Source organism: Atractosteus spatula, chromosome 5 (assembly GCF_055471065.1).
Source record: "Atractosteus spatula isolate fAtrSpa1 chromosome 5, fAtrSpa1.hap1, whole genome shotgun sequence".
NCBI classification, from domain to species: Eukaryota; Metazoa; Chordata; class Actinopteri; order Semionotiformes; family Lepisosteidae; genus Atractosteus; species Atractosteus spatula.
Window position 1 is genome coordinate 16911005 of NC_142710.1, and position 19863 is coordinate 16930867.

General features: G+C 42.9%; 1 protein-coding gene across 13 annotated transcripts in view; it reads right to left on the reverse strand.

The window, feature by feature from the left end:
* Window positions 1-19863, reverse strand: part of zmiz1a (zinc finger, MIZ-type containing 1a) — a 157890-nt gene that overhangs the window by 9731 nt on the left and 128296 nt on the right. For 8 of the 13 annotated variants that reach the window (XM_088915930.1, XM_088915931.1, XM_088915937.1 and 5 more), the window contains 9 exons: window positions 5338-5473; window positions 4222-4336; window positions 3720-3937; window positions 3060-3258; window positions 1888-2178; window positions 1597-1779; window positions 1157-1231; window positions 745-913; window positions 62-248 (listed from right to left, as the gene is read on the reverse strand). In XM_088915930.1, the coding sequence (XP_088772056.1) occupies window positions 62-248; window positions 745-913; window positions 1157-1231; window positions 1597-1779; window positions 1888-2178; window positions 3060-3258; window positions 3720-3937; window positions 4222-4336; window positions 5338-5473 (1573 nt within the window). The remainder of the gene's footprint in view (window positions 1-61; window positions 249-744; window positions 914-1156; window positions 1232-1596; window positions 1780-1887; window positions 2179-3059; window positions 3259-3719; window positions 3938-4221; window positions 4337-5337; window positions 5474-19863) is intronic. The other 5 variants (XM_088915939.1, XM_088915934.1, XM_088915932.1 and 2 more) reach the window with 2 other exon arrangements.

A 19863-nucleotide genomic window follows, 5' to 3' on the forward strand; every position in this document is an offset into this window, starting at 1 on the left:
CACTTGCTGCATTTTATAGATAGAGAATAAAGGCTGTTGGCCGTGCTGTGAGCCTGCCCACCTCCACATCAGAGTCTGGTGGACAGACGGCCGCAGGTGGAAGACGTGGTTGCTGACCGCCAGGTTGTGCTCCAGCCGGAAGGGCTCCAATACCACACCGTCCCTCACAGGGAACGTCAGCCGGAGCTCGTCGTTGGGGTTGGCTGGGATCGAAGAGGGAGAGAAAGCGTGAACTTTCCCTTTTGCATCTGCAGTGCGATAACAGTGCGGATTTTAATTTTCGCTCTTACACAAAACAACAACAAAAAAAACTTACACATGGTGTGGGCTGCAACGGGAGTTCAGGGAATAACACTGCCCGTGCCTTTGCTACTGGTACCTGCTTGAGTTGTTTACTTTTCTTTTTTCATCAGGTTTAAAGAGACCATCAACAAAAACCCTCACACCCTGCCTACTAACCTTGTCTACACTACATATCTGCAGCTTTGAAGCTGTATGTTCCAAGACTAAAGTTTTAAAAACTGTAACTTGAAAGTGCCAGCTCTCAAGGTGAACTAAACCTTTTCTGTAAGGGCACAGCTCAATTGTGGAAACTTATTTGGACGTCTTTCTCTTCAGGTTTTCAAACACAATTTGTTCTTTGCGTTACGCAGACAATTTCTTTCAACAAAATGACAACTTCAACTTTTCCAGGTAATAAAACAGCATCATGTCATGGCTGCATATGAACACAATGGGACTCACTTGGAGGAGGAGGGAGAGCGGTGATATTTGGTTTAATTTCTGGTGGGAAGGGTGGCTTGACGTCCTGATTCGGCGACAAATATGGCGGCATACTGCTTCCTGGGGTCATGGGAGGTGTCGGGTTTCCTGGTACAGGCGAGTGGGGGTAGTTTCCTACAGGCCTCGGAGGCTACAAAAAAAATTAAATTCTCAGTTCTTGAAGAAGAAAAAAAAAAGTATTTTAAGAATATCAGAGCATTAAGCTGTGATTTTCTATCCTTAAGTAATATTGCATTATGCCAAGTAGCTGTTGCTATATAAAGCATTATTAGATGATTATGTAAGCATGCAAACTGCATTTTAGCCTTCTATAACCCCACTTCCAGAACAATGCCAAATTTTACCATACCAAAAAACTAGACATCAGACGTACCCCATTCAGACTGCCTTGACTGTATGTATATCCACTTCCAGAGAAGTTGTTATTCTGACCATTGAATGGCTCTTGCTGAAACAATGGAGATAAAAAAACAATAAATACAATTTCTGCATGGAAACTGCCCTCAACAGCTTCTTGGCTTAATATTGTATTTACTGGTATTTTATCTGAAGTAAGTCCTCTGTATTTGCTGGGTCTATTACAAATTGGAGCCTGATAGCTGGTTTACACAAGGTAGTTGTATGACTTAATCCGGTGAAAAAGGATCAAATGTTTGCACATTGTTAAATTTAAGCAATTATATAAACCATGGTTGTGCCAATCCAAGAGGAGCAACTCGCTTAATCCTTTAGATTCGAAAACCTCAATGAATCTGTTTTAACAGGAAGTGCGGCACACGTCTGTGAAGAGCGTGTTGGGTCACCGGAGCTCACCTTGTAATACTGGCCCATGCCCACATTGGGCGGGGGGTACTGCCCTGCGCTCTGCTGACCCTGCATTCGCTGGCCAGGGTAGTTGGGGGATGGCAGTGGCCTGGGAGGGTTGGGGGTGGGGTATTGTCCTTGCTGGTTAGGAAACTGGTTGTTTGGTCCATACTGCTGGCTTCCATATGTTGGCTACCCAAACAAATGGAAAAAGAAGAAATTGATCAGGTGACATTTCACGGGACTGCATAAAGACTCTGAGAAAGAGAATTTAGCTGTGTGCGCGCCCTGTCTTCTCACCTCTCCAGGATAAGGCCTTTTCATCCCTGGCATAGGCATGGACTGAGGCCTGGGGCCTGGGTAGGCCTGCTGGGGCATCCTCTGGTTATGACCCCCAAAGGGGCTCATCCCCGGGGGTCGGGGCTGGTTCATGCCCATGGGAGGCCCACTCATGTTGGAAGCGTTCATGCCTGTGGCCATGTTGGCAGGGTTCATGTTGCCTGGCATGGAAGGGGGACCCCGGGGCCCAGGCTGGTTCATGAACTGGTTATTATAGGCCTGGGTTGGTCCCATCTGGAAAGAGGAACACATCTGGAAGAGAAAAGGAGGCTGAGTTAGAGCTGAGAACATGGAGTGTCACAACTGGAACCTTGTTTTCTCTGCTCAATGAGTTTTGATTCCAGACAAAGTGCTGCTTATTTAATGGATCACCTTTTTAGATACTCTAATGGCCATGTAGCAGAATCCTACAGGAGGAAAGAGCTGTGATGATAACAGCTGTCAGATCTGATGATGCATTTTCATAGGCTTTTGTATGTGTACAAGAGGTGTTAATGTATTTTCACTAAGGAAAGATAAAGTCAAATGTTTATTACAGATTCTCTCTAAAATTGCCAACATGAGTTTTGAATGAAGTGATTGGCAAAACATCAAGACATACTTTGTCAGAACTCTGAAATAGGCAGTAGTTAGACTGATATCATCCAAGCTATTTGATCTTATAGCATTGATCTTATAGCAGTGTTTACGGCTCTTATGTTTGGAGTTTAGTTTTAAGTGTTGCTCAGCAACTCGGGCACTACAGCCGATTTACTCAATTAAGACAAAGAATGCAATTCAGACCTTATCTACTTAATTTTCTAGAAAGTGTACATTATTCTGGGGTTTCTGCATGTCTGAGGAGTTACACTCATCCCCAGTCAGGGTTTTATAGTCCAAGTGTATGTACTGCTCTTGTAATTGCGATGTACCACTTCAAACCAGCCGAGCTCATATTAAGCGGCCAGCTTGTGGTCATAACACAGCAGGCCAGCATGCCAATCAGGAAAGGGGGCAAACAGCTGCTGTAAAACTACCCCAGAAGGGCGTCAGGCATTCTTCTGCCGTTGAATGGATAATTGCCATTCGGATGTGCTACCAGAGTTTTAACGGAGCCCTGCATGTGGCTTTAGCGTGCGAAGCCGTTGCCTTACCGGCCCGTACTGGTTCATGTCCTTGTTTTGTGTTTCCTGCAGCGCTGCCACAGTGGCGGTGGCGGTAGCGGTTGCCGTGGCAGCGGCGGCCGCGACAGCAGCGGCGGCGGCTGCAGCGGCGGGCTGAGTGAAGTCCGCGGGAGGCCGGGTGTGAGGGGGGATGCCCATACCAGCGGGGGCATTGGGACCTCCTGGGTAGCTGCGAGGAAGACAACAGCAACAAGACTGACACGGGAGAAAGAGGCTCTGCGGCCATTCCTGAAGCAAACCCGTATCAACGTGAGCAAAGGCAACCTGACAATATGATGGCTCTCTGACTGGTCAAAGAACATGGGCCGTTGTATTAAACAACTGATTAGGGGTTTGCTTGGAGTCTTAAACCCTTTCACTTGGTGCAATTTGTTTCTTTCTGAATATTTACATGAAGAAAGAGGAATTTGGTGGCGTCGGTTTACAGAGCACTTCAAAGGATGCTCTTCCTTCAGATATGATAACTTTTATTCTAAGCTTGGTATTAACAAATGTCACGCTCAATTAACCACCCACTGCGACTGGAAAACAGTGTGCTTTTGACTGTGTTCCTTGCCCTGAGTTTGGCGTGCTCTGTACGTGTGGTATTCTGGGGACACCCTATTTCAGGCTGATCAATCAGACACTTACCTGCCCCCAAACCCTCCCCCTCCGGGATAGCTGGGTCGTCCATACATGCCCTGCTGCATGTATGGCTGACTGGAGCTCCCTTTGGCAGGGAACTGCTGCTGCTGGCCAGGGAACTGAGGAGAGCTGATACCAGGGCTATTTCCAGTCATGCCAGAAGCCATGGGGTTTCCACCAGGATTCATGGGATTGTTGGCGTTCGCCATGGGGTTGCCCAGCACCTATTTCAAATCCAAAAGAGTTTGGATTGGTTAATTTGACACAGTTAAGCGAGAACACTTGAGCCTTCCAAGCAGAAACAGAGGATGAAACGATCTCCACAATGTTACACTTTTTCTCTCCTTATATGCTCCCACAAAAACAAAGTTCCTAAAAGGGGACATTAAGGAATCAAGATTTCATTGTGTAGTGTGTAACAGGTGGTGGGACAGGATACAATAACTCATAAGGGAAGGTTTCAATCAAGAGTCAAACACACAGGATTGTATGTGTTTTCCAGTCTCACCTGGCTCTGTGACGTGTTTGTAACACCCCAAACTGTAGTTACCACAGACAAAGACCCAGGGGGCTGGTTGGTATTTTGTTGCCAGGGAACTGAGTCGTAAGGAAAGGACCCATCGCTGCGTAATTAAAAAAGAAATAGATTTTGACGGAGTTTTATTTGTAAGAACAGAGAAGTGCAGAAACCGGAATGGCAAAGAACACTAGTCTTTAAAAGGGCACAGGCACAGAGCAACATGAATAACGGCAAGACCTAAATTACCATCAAATCGATGTTACAGAGATCAAGTACTTTTCCTGTAGATCTTTTTTTATGCACAAAACTACAATTAACAGAGGCAGTGACAGCAATTAAAATATTACATGACCTAAATGCATTAGCAAACAGGGAGCGATCATATTAACAGCACAAAATGTTACAGTTCTGAAATTGTGACCCCTCACTGACATGCGCACACTAATAAAGGCGCAGTGATGATAAATAAAAGAGCTGGTCAGACATCTTAATACAGAACTTTTAATGATACTTTTTGGGAGGCTGGTTCTGTCATTCTCAGAACAAACTTTTTGTTTACTGCCTGAGCTCTTGTGATGTTCGAGCCTTCCTTCACAAACCAGCCTCTGGCTACTTATCAGGGTTTAATTCTGGGAAGAGTGTGTTTTGCCTAGCACAGAGTGTTCTGCAAAACAACTCCTGTGTGAATTTCCCCTCAAGTGCCTTTTACAACACAGGAAAGCATTGTCTGGTCCAAACAGCAGAAACGGTTCTCTGCTTTCTTTTTCCAGTCTTGCTGTCCTTTATAGGGCTGGGTTTTTCATTGCAGTGCATTTGCCCTTTGTGAGCAGAAGGCAATTATTTGCGCTCAAAGGGAGGACAGATTTACAGCTTGAAGTACAAAAATGCACTACAAAAGTGGCTGCAAACAAATAGCCAGCTTGGTCTTCTAATTAACATGAAAACGTAAATGTATGCACGCAGCTCGGCAGAACCCCATCTGAGGCGTGAGCACAGTAATGTCCAAGACCCACGGCGAGACCGTTCTTTCGTTCCTGCCGCACAAGACTGTAGAGATATGACAGAGCGGAAGGTTCTGAGGAGGAGGTTGGTCTGGGCACTCACCCATGTGGAAGTGGGGGCTTCATGGAGCTCATGGGGGGCTGCATGGGTAGTTTCCCCGAAGGCTCGTTCTGGCGGTTCTTCTGGTGACGGAGGAGCAGGAGACGCCCCAGTTCCTCGCACCACGACGACAGGAGGGCTGCAACGGACACAGAGGCGCTCAGAAGCTCTTCCAGGAGGGGCGAGCCGAACAAACCCAGCTCTCTGCTCTCTTCGGCGGAGCCTTCTCCTCAAACCAGAGGAATCATCGCAGGCTATTTCCTGCTGCTCTGTTAACGCGTTCGGGACTCAACGGGCGTTTTTTTTGGCTCGTGAGAACACATCCCATTAATCGAGAATATGTCCGTTCAACAGAAATATCTACTGTATGAAAACTGAAACACTATATTTTTTCCTATTTATTTCTTAATCTCCAAAGAAATTTCAGCAGATGACAATAATTGAGGAGCCAACAACTGAGTTAGATGACACTTAGCTGAAAATGACCATGAGGTGATGAGGGTTACATACGTTCACTTTAACAACTGTTATTTATACAGTACATAGCTGGGCATGGAGAACCAAGCGATTTCTTTCAATGTTGAAAAAGACAGTACAAACAAATTTGGTGTCAGACCTGCAAGTTCAAAAATTAACTGATGGAACCTTATTTTTCTTGGATTTATTTTTTAGTAAACTGTCCGTCTATCTCTTCATATTTGGCATTTCAGGAGGTCCGGTTGAACTCTTCAAGTAACTAGCATTATTTTATAACCACACCACTCTTCACGGTGACTTCAACAAGTCAAATATTCACAACTTTTCCTGTGTAACAAAGCATTAAGAAGCTCTCAACGAATTCAACCAACATACCTAAAGGGCCATAGCAAAGATTCACTGAAGTGTGTTTGGAGGACCACACAATTAGCAGCACAGTTATCTCACAGTGGTCACTTCCGCTTTTTCACCACAAGGGTTCGCTCCAACCCTGAAGCAGGCTTGAAAATGCTGCTCCATTAGGTAACCACACTACTAGCAAGTGTTCGATCAAATCTCAGGCTTCTCATTCGCGGTACATTTTATGTGTACTGGGCCAGCTTCAAAAGACACCTTCCCCTATTTATTTTGGGGGGGGCGGGAAGAGAGGAAGAAAAGGTCTGTGCAGATTTAATTTGCCGCCGAGGGCAACGACCCTGGGTCCCAAGATGCGCAGTACCGGCACTCGAGTTCTGCGAGCGGGAGAAACAACGTGTTCATCCAGACGGTGGCGGCTGTAGCTATCTCGCTCGCAGCCATGTCAGAACAGCACCGGCTATCCTACTCAGCGGAATTACCGGAATCGGTCATCTTAAGTGGCGTTCCACACCGACATCCGGTGGCCACCAGGGTCTCCTGCGTGCACATATGCATGCGCAAATTAAACATTTGACAAATGAAGATCGTGACAATGATGAGGATAATAATAATAAAAAAAAACACAGCAGGCTAATGGAACTGAGGCACTGAATGAGCAGACAAGCAGCTGTCTCTCTCTGCCTCCTTTTCAGAAACGCGGCACCCGGAGTTCTTTCACAACACACAAGGAGAGACAAAAGCAATACGCAGTGATATTGCTGCAATTAGGTGTTTCTGTAGTGCCTACAAAACCCTAGCATCAACTCCAAAGCCTAATGCCTCTTTTCAAAGACGGCGAATGCAGCTTAATAATGTTTTAGTTACCTTTAGTTTCCAGTTATATTTAGCTGAATGAATTTCACTTTCCTCACTGTCTAGTGCATTTACAAAGCGAAGTGCTTTAATTGAATGCCTAATGCCCAGTGTCAAGTAACCACGACCCCTTACTGCAACACTTTAAACCCCACCATCAATAATGAATGTCACTTAAGCTCTGTAGGCGCTAAGAGACTGCAACTACGAAACAAAAGTGCTGGCACTTTCACTGGCATGTACAAGAAAACCACCATCAGAGTTTACCGGGGGAAACCTGTAGCACCCCCCCTTTCTGAACGAGGAAACTCTGCTCCCAACATGACAGGCTTCAAAATGAGCAACAAAGCCAGTCCAGGCAGTAAGACTAACTGAAGAAAACATTTAATAAACCACCTCTTCCGCTCTAAAGAGAGTGTGAGTACTGTAGGAGCCCAATCTGCAGTTCCCTACTCATTCAAAAACAGAGCACGTGAACTTCGGTCTATGTGTAAAGATGAAGAGGAGAATACAAAGGACGTGTACAGATGGTGCCAGCAGTCTCTCTCTCTCTCTTTTAAAACAAGTGCTGAAGAGCTACATACAGTAAGCAGCTGCTTGTTCCTTCTGAGGCAGGTGTCCAGAAATCGGAGCCAGACGTGTCTGACTCTACTGTTACACCAGGATATCGATCAGGCAGCCACGAGCCACACTCTGCACAGCACAGCCTGACTGATCAGCTCTTTTCTGTCCTTAATGCAGTACGAGTGCAAAAAGAAGAAGTGAGGGTCTTCAGAATGTCAGACTGAAAAAAAAAAACACTAATCATCTACAGCACATAAAGTAAAAAAGCCCAGGGACGGAGCGAAACTGTAGCTTCCCTAATGAAGTCTTCATTGTAAAGTGCCTGGCCAAGGGGGAATAGATAAGAATTCTACTGCAGCACTGGTTTCCTACAGCTGCTCTAGTCCGGTTTCCCCAACAGAGCCAGGATAGGCCAGGCGCTACAATTTATGGCTACAACAAGTGGGACTTCTTTGGGAAGCAGCTAAGCTAAACTTACCATTGTTGACCAGTGAGTTTCAATAATTTAAATCTGCATTTCAGTAACACCACCTGACTTTATGGTGTGTTGATTTTGGACATTTGTCAGAATATAGGAAAACTTAAAATATTAATACAACTTGGTACGCAACTTGCTTGTTTGTGCTGAGTGGCATAACAGCAAGATTAAACATATGCCTTTGTTGTGTGAGGCATTCTGCTACCTCTCCATTTTTGATCATAAAAGTTGGTTACAGGTAAAATCTATCTGAAAACATCACCCCACAGCTTTTTTACTGAATCACTCTTCCATAACAGCTGAGGCTGTTCTGACACTCATCCTGACCACTGCCACCCACTACTTCATCAAAACCCCTTGCAACTCTTAACTGGCCATGTCTACAGCTTCATATGTTGTACAGCAAACCCATATGATGCCGAAACAGCAGTTAAGCGATGTACTACACAGTAACACAGTACGTTGAGAATGTCGGCAGAACATAAACTGAGACAGACACAAGGTCTGGCACAGAGGAAGGATTTCTGAAGCTTTTTAATGCCCATTACATGACATATTGACCAAACACGTGCGGCTTTAAAATTTCAAGCCACTGACTTCTTATTCTTATTAAACTCTGGATAACTGATTGTGTTCCTAACTGAGGGGAAACCAGCCCCCAACTCCACCCCCTTTGTCACACACAGAGTATCCCTGATTTCCACTCTCACTGCCGAAAACACACCAAGCCTCTCGCTCGATAAAACAGAAATATTCCCAAATTGCTAAATACAAGCCTGCCAACAAAGCCCCTCTGGCAGCACTGTGCCAAGTGCTAACAGCAATAGAGCAGGTCTAAAGAGGGAGGACAGGATCACCAAACTACTTAAATGGAAATTATTATACCCTACCATTAGTAACAGCTTATCACCTCACTAAATCACCACTTCTTGTTAGGAAACATGTTTAAAGGGGCTGGGAACTATTATTTACTCAGAGACTAAATTTACTTCTCATGTGACAGGTTAGAGAGTGGGAGGACAAACAGGCCCAGCAATTTCTCGGCACCCCCTCCCCTGGGATAGCAGGAGGAACAACAGGATTACTGTTTTTTTCTTCTGCTGCACCAGTCAGTTCAATAGGGAGCCATACAGACTGGTGCGTCTCCACTGATGCGCACACAGACTTAAAGTAATAGCAGCCTCAGTGAAAACTAGCCAATAACCCTTAAATAAATAAACAAACATTTTCAGGCTGAAGTACCTTTTTATATCAGTTTTCTCAATAGATGGATTTTACATTATTTTTCTAGAACAGCAGATGAGGAACAATTAGAGAATTCCATTATTATATTTTATAATCTTATCTCTGTAGATTTGATTTCATTATAAAATCCATACCCTAGCCTGGCCAGTGTCTTGCCAGGGATTTACTCCATAGCCTGTATTCAATAATCCTCACAATCCACACACCCTCACTGACTCCACAGAGGCAGTGAAAGGTGCAGAGGTCCACCCGTATTATACTTCATTCCCTTCCTGAAAATGTCTTGGCCCCACTCTTATCTTTACAGGGATATTGCAGATCTGTGCAGCGCCAAAAGTTTTTTTTTACCATAAACAGCAAGGAAAACAATTCAAAATCATTTCAAATCTGTCATTTTTATAAAGATGCTATGTGGTGAGACTCGTATTAGGGAATACATTTTATTGTAGGGTCCACCCAGAACCCTTCCTACAAGGAAGGGATTTTTCCAGTTTTGACGAAGTGTCATTGGCATGTTTTCCCATTTTCTTTGCGTTTTTCACAGAACTGGCTGTTCCTCAGACTCCCTGAACAGGACTGCAGACAGGCTGCTCAATACCCTGCCTCTGTCTCCAGATTTATTTGTTATTAAACCCTTGAGAGAAAAGATAACTAAGTGAGTCTGGTTCCTTGATAGCTATCCATTATTTTTTATTGATTTATTTTTGGTGGGGTAAAAAAGGCTGTTACAGGTTAAACCATTATTTTCCTCCCCACTCTGTTCACACACATGCGCTTTGCCATTTTGATTCTTTAAGAAAAGAAAGATGTCGAAGCACTCTGTTCGTACCCTTTTTTTCTGGACTAGGCTCTTCTTCCAAGACATCCTCCTATTCCCACACTGAGTGGGTCCCCCACTGGATGTGAGTGCCTGGCACAGCTGCGTCTTGGTCCTTTGTCTGGTGTCTCCCCTCAGCCTGGCTCGGCTCCCTGCGAGCGAGCCAGCAGGTATGGCACACTCCCAACCCTCTTCTGTGCTCCTTCCCAGTCCGCCAGTAACACCTGCTCTCCCATGAACCAGGGGTATCAGCCTCCTTTCTGGCAACAAGCTTCCTTAGATTAGGAATAACCAAGACTGGCACGCTACCAGAACACTACTAACTCTGGGAACAGTGACCGCAGTGGAACCAAAGTGCTGAACTCCGCTGTGTGGGTCTTTAAGAATAAACTTCTCAGAATTAAGTTATTTTAAACAGCTAAAACCTATTTGCTCGCTATTCTGCATCTATTAAGACGATTACATTACACAAAGAAGACAGTTAATAAAAAGGCATGCTGACCTACAGAGACTGAAAACTCACTTATCACAACTCAACTAAACTCAGTTAAGTCGTTCTTGGGAGGGGCAGAATCTTTCATTCCCAGTTAAGAGCAGATGCCTTATTTATTAAAAAAACAATCACCACTAAGCCAGAAAATTTAAGTCAGGTGGGACGAACAGCTAACAACAAATATCCTGGGGATAAAAGAGAGAATTTTGATCCTACGCATTAATGATGTATGGTGTGCATTCTGACATGGGACCCTAGAAAACCAATACAGCTGAATTCAAAGCAGAGCTTCCATCACTGAGCAGCACATATCTGCCACATTCCCTCTCCTAACAGAAATGTTTGAAACTGAAGGCCACAGGAGCCCTGGTTCACATTCTTCGCTTTAAGGCCCAAACCTAGCACGCAGGGCTCCGAAAGGTGGCACTCCGCACAACCGTATCAAATCAGCCTTGCAGTAGAGTGCATAATGGCTCGTAAATCTGGGGGAGGGCTTGCCAGAGTGGTCGTAATCCTAAACAAAAACAAGAAAGAAAGAGACAACCCAGAAATGCTGGTAGTGAGAAGCCTCCGAGGGCTCCGAGTGTCCTGGTTTCTGAAGTTTCTAGGGGAAACTCACAACAGCCTCGCCAGCTGAGGCACCGAACAGTCTCTTTTTGTGCAGACATGAATGTGCAGCCCCCCACTGATGAAAGTAAATTATAAATGAAAGGAGGAATGGAAATCGTGTCACCCTGGTTACCTAAATCACCTTAGAAGCCATGCAAAGTATTTCTGTCTGCTTTCTAAGCACTCTTTCTTAACAAACACATCCAAGGTTTTTCTTTTTTTTTAAACAGGGATACCTCATCCACTTAAACCTTCACTCTCTGTAATTGTGAACATTTGACCTGAGATTCAATCCCTAAAAAGCTGACGAAGACTTTCTTGAAAGAACTCCACCTCTCAAAAATGTTTAGGACCTGCAAGTGCTAAATGGCTTTTTTTTAACAATTATGATATACAGTAGGTAGGTAATAAGATTAATTTTAATTGGGAAAATCGAGTTGAAATTAAATGAAAGACACAGTGATTCAATTGCTTTCAGAAACCCCTTTGGAAAAATGCTTAAGAAGATCTAATTCTGTATTGTAGCAATTGAATTCTAGTGGTGTTTGTGTGCGTTAGGAAGCCTGATCAACTCTGGTCAGTCAAGTTTGCCCAGATCTCATTTCTGACACACGGATCACCAGGTTCTTCTGCCAAATATATGAAACACCTCCTTCTTGATAGTCATTTGTGCACTTCAATGTGAAAATGTGAAAAGCCAACACAGTTTTGTTAAAAAACAGCTATAGTAAAGCCGTGTTTTTCATGCACAGAAGGGTCACAACTGCTGATGAGTTCAAGGTGAGGCAACAGAGGGCTGGGCTCAACACATGTATGTCTGTGATGCCATGGGGCTGTTGGCGCCCAAGAGGAAAAATACCAAAACACCTACCCACCCACCCACCCGATTGATCTACCTATCCTTTGATTGTAATTCCAACAGAAAAAAAACTTGTTATTATGGAAAAACATTCCTCAGACTTTAAACAAAAGAAAACAAAGTACAGATATGTCTCTGCATCAAAGGCCTTTTCAAACATATATGATATGTTAACACTATTTGTGAAGCTCTTCAGTTTTAAACATTGTAGTTTTTATACTTTAATTCCTGACTCAGGAAAAACCTCCACCTACACAGACTATGCTAACTAAGACTCCTACTCAGCATACTCACATACATGGAGGGAGAAAACGCTTCAAAAATGAAGGGCGAACAACAAAACTTGGCAAACAGTCTTAGAAACGGCAGGAGCAAAGGCTGTGCTTTCAGCCAGCCTTATTAATCTTATCCTTTCATAAATTTACCACATAAAAATCTAGATAAGAATGACAGAAAAAAGCGTAAACCCATTGTAATGCAGTTTTGGTTTAAATCAAATTTAATCTAAAGTAGTCATGCAGCACACAGGACCCTTTTAAGAAAACAAAGTTATAACAGACCCTTGAGCTTCCTTGCAAGTTTCAGAGATTTCCAGAAAATAAAAGAGAGATTTCTTTTAGTCCTTTACTTTGATGTGGGGAACGTAAACATCTGGTGATATATCGAGAATCTAGACTCTAATGCCCTATCTACAATTCTAAACCATGGAAAACTATAAAACCATAAATTATTGACCAAGATTTATTCTTCAAGTTTGAGAATAAAAAATACACAGGGGTAGAAGAAAAAAGAGTAAACTTCCCAGTGGAAACATGAGGGCTTTACAAAAAACAATTGAATTCTCAACCGCCGAGAGAGAGCAGGGGTTTTTTTCCAAGGGGGGAACTTTCAATGACTGCACATCTTCTTAAAGGCCAAGATTCTTTTCGATGACAAACAAGTAAATAACAGAAGGTTGAGTGAATGATCCTGTGCCCCCTGGAAAAAAAATGCATTTCAAACTGATTAACTCCTTCGCAGAAAAGCAATGAATTGGCAGGTCTTCGAGTAAAGTGGAAGTATAGCAGTGCTGGTTACTGTGCAACCTACAGAAAGGAATGAAATAAGCTGAGAATGCCCATCAAGCAGTGCACTCGCTCCAGCCCCGGATAATGCACTCTCATGTTCTCTCTGGGGAGCCAGGGTGATGCTGGCACAGTGTCAGTGAGTACTTAGGCTCCTCTCTGCATGGTCAGTCAGACTGGCTGGCTATGTTTTATGAGCCATTTCTGAGCTCAACTGGCTTAAACGGAGTCTCCTGCTGGCCACATGGCCACTGCACTTTGCCATCTTCATTCTGCAAGGAGACTGCTGGACTTCTGCCTAATAAGGTATTAAAGTGGCCAGAAGCATACGTGCCAGTAGAAAACAGACAGCATGGTTGTGAAGTGCAGAGCTGAGGATAGGAAATTACTGCATGACTATGTTTAGTTAAAAAAACAATTATTTTTGGTGTACTTACAACTTCAAAAGATATTCAGGGGATCAGGTTATAAGTTAAGACTTTGTAGGGACTTTGGTTCAATACTGGTTTATAGCACGAAGGGCACAGAAGTCCTGAAATCTCTTCTCTCTAAAATGTAACTTATGTTTTAGAACATTTTTAAGACCACAATTTTTATCCATTTGATCCTCTTTCCTTTCAAGTGTTAATTCTGAACCGATGAAGGGTGATATCACAGCAGGTACCCAACACATAATGCTGATCATCGTGAAAACTGCAGAAATAATGAGAGAGTTCCTCCCTCATCTATTACACTTGGACTGCTATATGCCTTATTGAAGCAAGGACATTCTTCACAGAGGACAGACTTCAGGTGTCAGGTGTGTTGATTAGCATACACCGGCTAGGTATTTTTAAAATCTAAAAGAGTGAGAACGAACTCTATGAAAAAGAAAAATAAATAGACTGAATGAATCTTACAACATTCTAAGTCACAATGTTGACCTCATCACAGTTTTAGTAGTTTGGATAGAAAAATGTAAAAGCTGAGTTAGAATATAGACCCACAGGCACACCAGCTCTCCAGTAGCAGGACCGGACACCCCAGTTTTACAGCAAAATGCATATCACACAAAGACAAAGAAGGCTTTTGGTGCTTTGAGATAATTACAGGACCCAGAATGGGTTTCCTGACCAAGACAGGAGTAGATGTGAAAATAGTCTTTCTTCACTTCCTGCATAAAGGTGGTGATTTAAACCAGCCTCCAGACCATACAGCTGGTAGTAACACAAGCATGTTCATTATATGAAAGGGTCATCTCTGTCACTTGACATGATATGGTCACCCAAAAGAGGTGAAAAGACTGCCAGGGGTCAAAAACTGCTACAACTTCAGATGGCATCATCCATTATGTCACAACAAAAAATATATACTATGTGTATACTATTGTATGATAACGTACTGTACAATGTCATATGCAAAGTAATACCTCAAGCATAAAAATGAAGAACAAAAAACTTACTTGACAACCTTCTCTGAGCAATTTTAGAACTTGAAGTCTGACATGCACATTCGGAAAATCTACCACAACATTTCACCTCTGAATCACCCTTCCTAACTCTTAATTTCAGCTCACTTACTCCGGAACCACAACGGAATAGAATTTTCAATGGAATCTAATGTACGATCTAACATGCTTTCGTTTCACTTAACCAGCTGTGGTACATCACAGTTCCTGCTTTTAGATAAGTTAATTATCAGTGAAAATATGTATCTCCTCTAAATTAAAAAAAGCTACAACAGCTTTAAAAAACCTTTAGAATGTCATGTTTTGTGAAACATGTCTGAGTTAAAAGTTCAAACAGCTGTATTTGCCTGGGTGCCCTCTATTTTCACTCACGTGTTTCACTAGGATTCCTTAGCAAGCCATGTATGAGAGTAGACCTGGGGAGACCAGACTGAGCATGGATGCTTGCACAGAAGAGCACACAGATCATGTATGAAGAACCTTGTTCACATATAGCACAGAAGAAGGCTCAAAGCCTTCAATCAATTTTTTAACTCCCTTCTAGCCACAATCCTTCACACCATGTCGAGTTCCACAAGGTTTTCACAAAAAGGCTCAATTTCATCATCTCGATACAGCATATGGAGATCTTCGGGCCAATAGCACACATACTAAACTTTCAATTCTTCAGTTCATTTCTTATACCCATCTTGTCAACTTTCCTGTCGTCAGTTGATAGCATCAGATTTTGCAAATCTGCTGAGCAGTGAAAAAACCAACCCTGGTCAATTTCCTTCTTTCAAGAAACAGCGTACATTTCATCCAAACATCAGTGAAGCTCATTCAAAAGCAACTGCATTTACAGAGAAAGTCTTTGTTTATATTTATCCTATTCAGCACAAACAATAAACTTGTCATGAATTCCCCTGGAGATAGATCACTAATCTCACCAAGATCAACATAAATGTTCACTGAAGCATTCAAATCTGCTAACTGCATCCACACAATTAAAATTGTTTTTGTTCACGGCTGTGGGTTCATCAGGCAAAAGACACTTTAGGTGCAAATGTGACCGTGACTAAACTGCTGTGCTGAAAGTCCAGGGGTGGTCGCAGAAGTCATGAAAAACAGGCAGGACACAAAATCAAGTGTGAAACAGTGTCTATTTAGTGAAATGCTCTATTGCAAGAAATAATACAAGAGAGAAAAATAAAACATACGTCAAAAACAAAACACTGAAGTTTCTCCAGGGAATTTCCCCACTAACCATTTTAAAGATGCCGGCCTACTACAAACCCACACCAACATAAGCAGGCAAGACTCAGAGAAGCTTGACTGCTATACCGTGAGTATCACCCTAATCTCCACCCCCAGCTCCTCTTGATGGACAGGTAAGATTCCTTTTAAACCAGAGGTGAGTCAGGGTCCGCAACCCCACAGAAAATGGTAGAACAGACAGGAGGCAAAGACAACACTGTGGCAGAACAGGCAAGAAATACAAATCACAATAACAGCAAACACACAACTGAAATGAACAACACTAAGTTACAATGTGCAGTTAGGGACTCCTTTTCCGGAGTCGAACAGTGAGTCTCCCATGGCAGTAGCTTTCTGCAGAGGAAGAAGAATAATGTTCTTGCACTCCCCACTCCTAGAGCAGTGCTGCCCCAGTGCCATGCTCAGACACAGCTGTCTGGCCTTGGAAAGTTCTGGTGAAGTCATGGTTCTTGACAGCAAGTACACCAGTGGTTCTCTTTGTGAAAGTCCACACAAAATCTGACCTTATCACCCTTTTTGAGTATCAACATGACTGGACTGCTCCAGGGACTGTTAGACGGATCAGACATCTTCTGTTTGAGCGTGGTGCTGATTTCTTCTTCTAAGGCAGCCATCATCTGCTCCATACTGTGGCAAATGGGGTTCACACACCAGAAGGTCATGGTGTACGATGAGTTATCCAAAGAGATCCTTCAGCTGTTGTATCTATCTCATATTCAGTTCATTCCACGCACACTGAAATTCAAGCTGAGGACCCCTATGCAGAAGGAAAAACCACTCACTGTGCCAGTGTCTGATACAGAGTCATTACAACCTGTGTCTGCTCATCAAAACCTGATCTACTATGAGCTTTTTAGTCAGAAATAGTGGCCAGAAAGTTGGTCAGAGTAAAGTTCTGTAAATTCTGAGCAAGTTGTTGAAAACAATACCCCGGAAGTATTTTTACACTAAAGACTGAAAGAAAGAAACTAGTTAGAAGTCTACATAAGCAAGCAAATAGATTACATCATGAATCAGCACTTTAGATGGAGAGCCCAGCTGGAATGAAAACCAACAGGCACCTCCAGGATTAGGGTTGGGAACCATTGGACTAAATTAATTGTATTAAAATGAAATACAGATAAAAACTGTAGTGTTATTCTGCACATTAACCTGAAGTTATTCTCCGTAACTATCTATACTAAATTAAAAATCATTGGTAGCCATTATCAGCTTTCTGGGACCTGTGCCTGGGATTTGTTTTTTCAGATAATAATCCCTTAAAACATGATTATACAGTACGGTTTTCCTGCACTTGACAGCTTTGCAACAGGTTCAGAATAAGGCACATTTCTTGACTCTCAGTGCTGTGAATTAAATAAAAACTAAAATACTTTACTTTTAATATCAGTCCAGGTTTAAATGCAAGACAGAGGAAATATCTGCAAATTAATTTAAGTTTTTTTTAAACAATTTTATTCTTTAGAAGATTTGTCCCATATGTGGATGTTATGTGGATATTATCAGATGGTACAAAAAGGTACCAGATCGTAGTGATACAGCACAAATATACCAGCAGTAGTACATTTAAAGTAGTATATTTACACAGCAGTAGTTCAGAAGGGAGATGGAGATGTGAACCTGTTTATGGACAACATGACTATGAAAAACTTTACATTTTATAGTTGCGAGTTACCTTTGTTATATCCACCCAATGTGGCATAGACAAATGTGTTTTTCAAGTCTCCGTTTGCTATGAATCCTATGATCTCACAAGAAGTAAATGAGGAAGTGTGTGCCAACTCCTCTAAACCACCCACAGTCTGGCCACTTGTCTGCCAGCACATGACAGCCAACACACCCCCACACCGCAGGCAGCACTGCATACCTGCAAGCACCCAGGAAGCCACAGGGGGCACTGTGTCGAAAAAAGAGATCCCTGACCAACAAATTCCACTCCACCCACAGTGGCACCCAGCTAGCTGTGCTCTGCTGCTTTGGGAATCACCAGCAGCTAGTGACGCGACCCAGCCTCGAACCCGTGTGCAAGGACCCTTACTGGTTGAGTCACGTGAGAGAGCCAAGACGTGAACCTTTTTGTTCCAGCTTCCGAAGGAGGTTGAGAAGAACAGCCAGGATACGCTGTGATTCCCAGCAGGTGATGGTGCAGTGAAGTAAACATCAAGACATGAGAAACTGCAATATCAGGGGCACCAGACCCAGCAGCACCTGCAGTAGAAACCCTGCATTTCATTTCAGCCATATTGCAAATTAAGTAGGGCCCAATACATGTATTATTTATTTTTGCACAATGGCACTGGCCATCTCAAAACATATGGCAATCACTAATACAAATAATACTTAATGTTCAAAACTGAAGCACCAAGCTCTGGGCTAAGAGGTGCAAGGCTGACAGTCCAAGGCGGCAGTACAAGACTTGGTGGGATTGAGCCCTGGTGCAAGTCAAGCTCAAATGGAAACAAAACCACTTCACTAAATACAGCAGGATCAACCAAAATGTCACTGGACCTAGCAGCACAGAAATTTCAACATCAGCAGATGAAGGTCTTACTTTTGTTTCCGCTTCATTACAAAAGACACAGTAACGGAGCAGTGTGAGTGTGAGGCCAAGTGGGCACATAGTTCTCATTTTTATGAAGTTTGTATTTTAGGTCTTTTAAGTTTAATTGTAATCAGAATAGCATGGACATTTGAAGTAAAAAAAAGTAGGAGTGTGACAAGTTCCCTTCTTGTGGGTACAGAGCTGTCACAGTAGGAAGCAAACAAATTAAAGCGCTTTCCATTCGGTCACAGTTACAGTGAGCCCCCTGGCTAATAACAGATGTGAGAAATGAGGTTTTCTGTGACACATGGAACAATAAACCAGCAAGCCACTTTAGCTAAGCCTTTGTGGAGAAACAACGTACACAAAGACAAAAACAGAGAATCAGTGCAGAGGCGGCGTGTGTCTGAATAACTGAGTCAGACCTGGGCTCAAACAGACACGGATTTAACTGTCTGGCAAATCAAGCATATTCCACTGGACCATCAAGAAAAGTAAGGCCACAACAGGAAAACAGGATTCTTCTTTGGTTTACACAGAGGAGAGCTGCCCACATTTGTTTCTATGTAGGTGTTGCCAACCTACTGATACAGATTGTTTTCCCCATAATTGTAAATTGCAGTGTACCACACCCTCCACCAATCCCCCAACTCATTTTCCACAGTCTGCTAGTACATGTCCTCCTACGTAAGCAAACATTTGGTGGACACCCCTGCTAAGCAAATATGTTTTTCCCTGTTAATTTTCTTAGTTTTCACACAATCCAAGCCAAATATTACTCAAGAAAGACTTACACTTTAATTCGATAATGACTTCAGGCAAGTAGCAGCAAGAATCCGCACCAACAAGCATCAAGGACTTAAAAAACAAGTCAGAGAAAAACACGGTTAAGATTTGCCTGAAATGTACAGTTCTGAAGTGCTACTTGGGAAAGCTAACTTCTTTCCATTTCCTATTCTTAGCGACTCTTATCTTGCTTTGAGTTAATCTATTTAAGAAGGCACATGGGGGGAAGTAGTCACGCACCATCTTTCTCTCACAGATGTAGGTTGTTGAAACATCCAGATAAAGAAGCAACAATACACTCCAAAACCTTCTTCAGTTCGCTTTATTACTAGATAGCAGAATACTGTCACCATTTAGAGATCAATACAAATCACTCATGCTCATGTCCACATATATGCTAGCGCTCTGCCTTGTCCAAACAAATGGACCTTTGCTGATCTCAAGTCTTTCTTTTGTTCTCTAATAATAATATTTCCTCTATTCAGACCACAGGCCAGCCCAGAACTGGCCACCTCTGGCAGACTGGTAACGCCTCAAATGGGCCTTTGCAGCCCTGGCTATAAAGCTGCAGAAGAAGCACATGAGATGATGGCCTCAGAATACCACACTTGACAGGAAATGTAGTAACTAATAATAAAGACTTGATCCATGTTAAAAGTGGATTTTTTTTCTCTCTATTTTA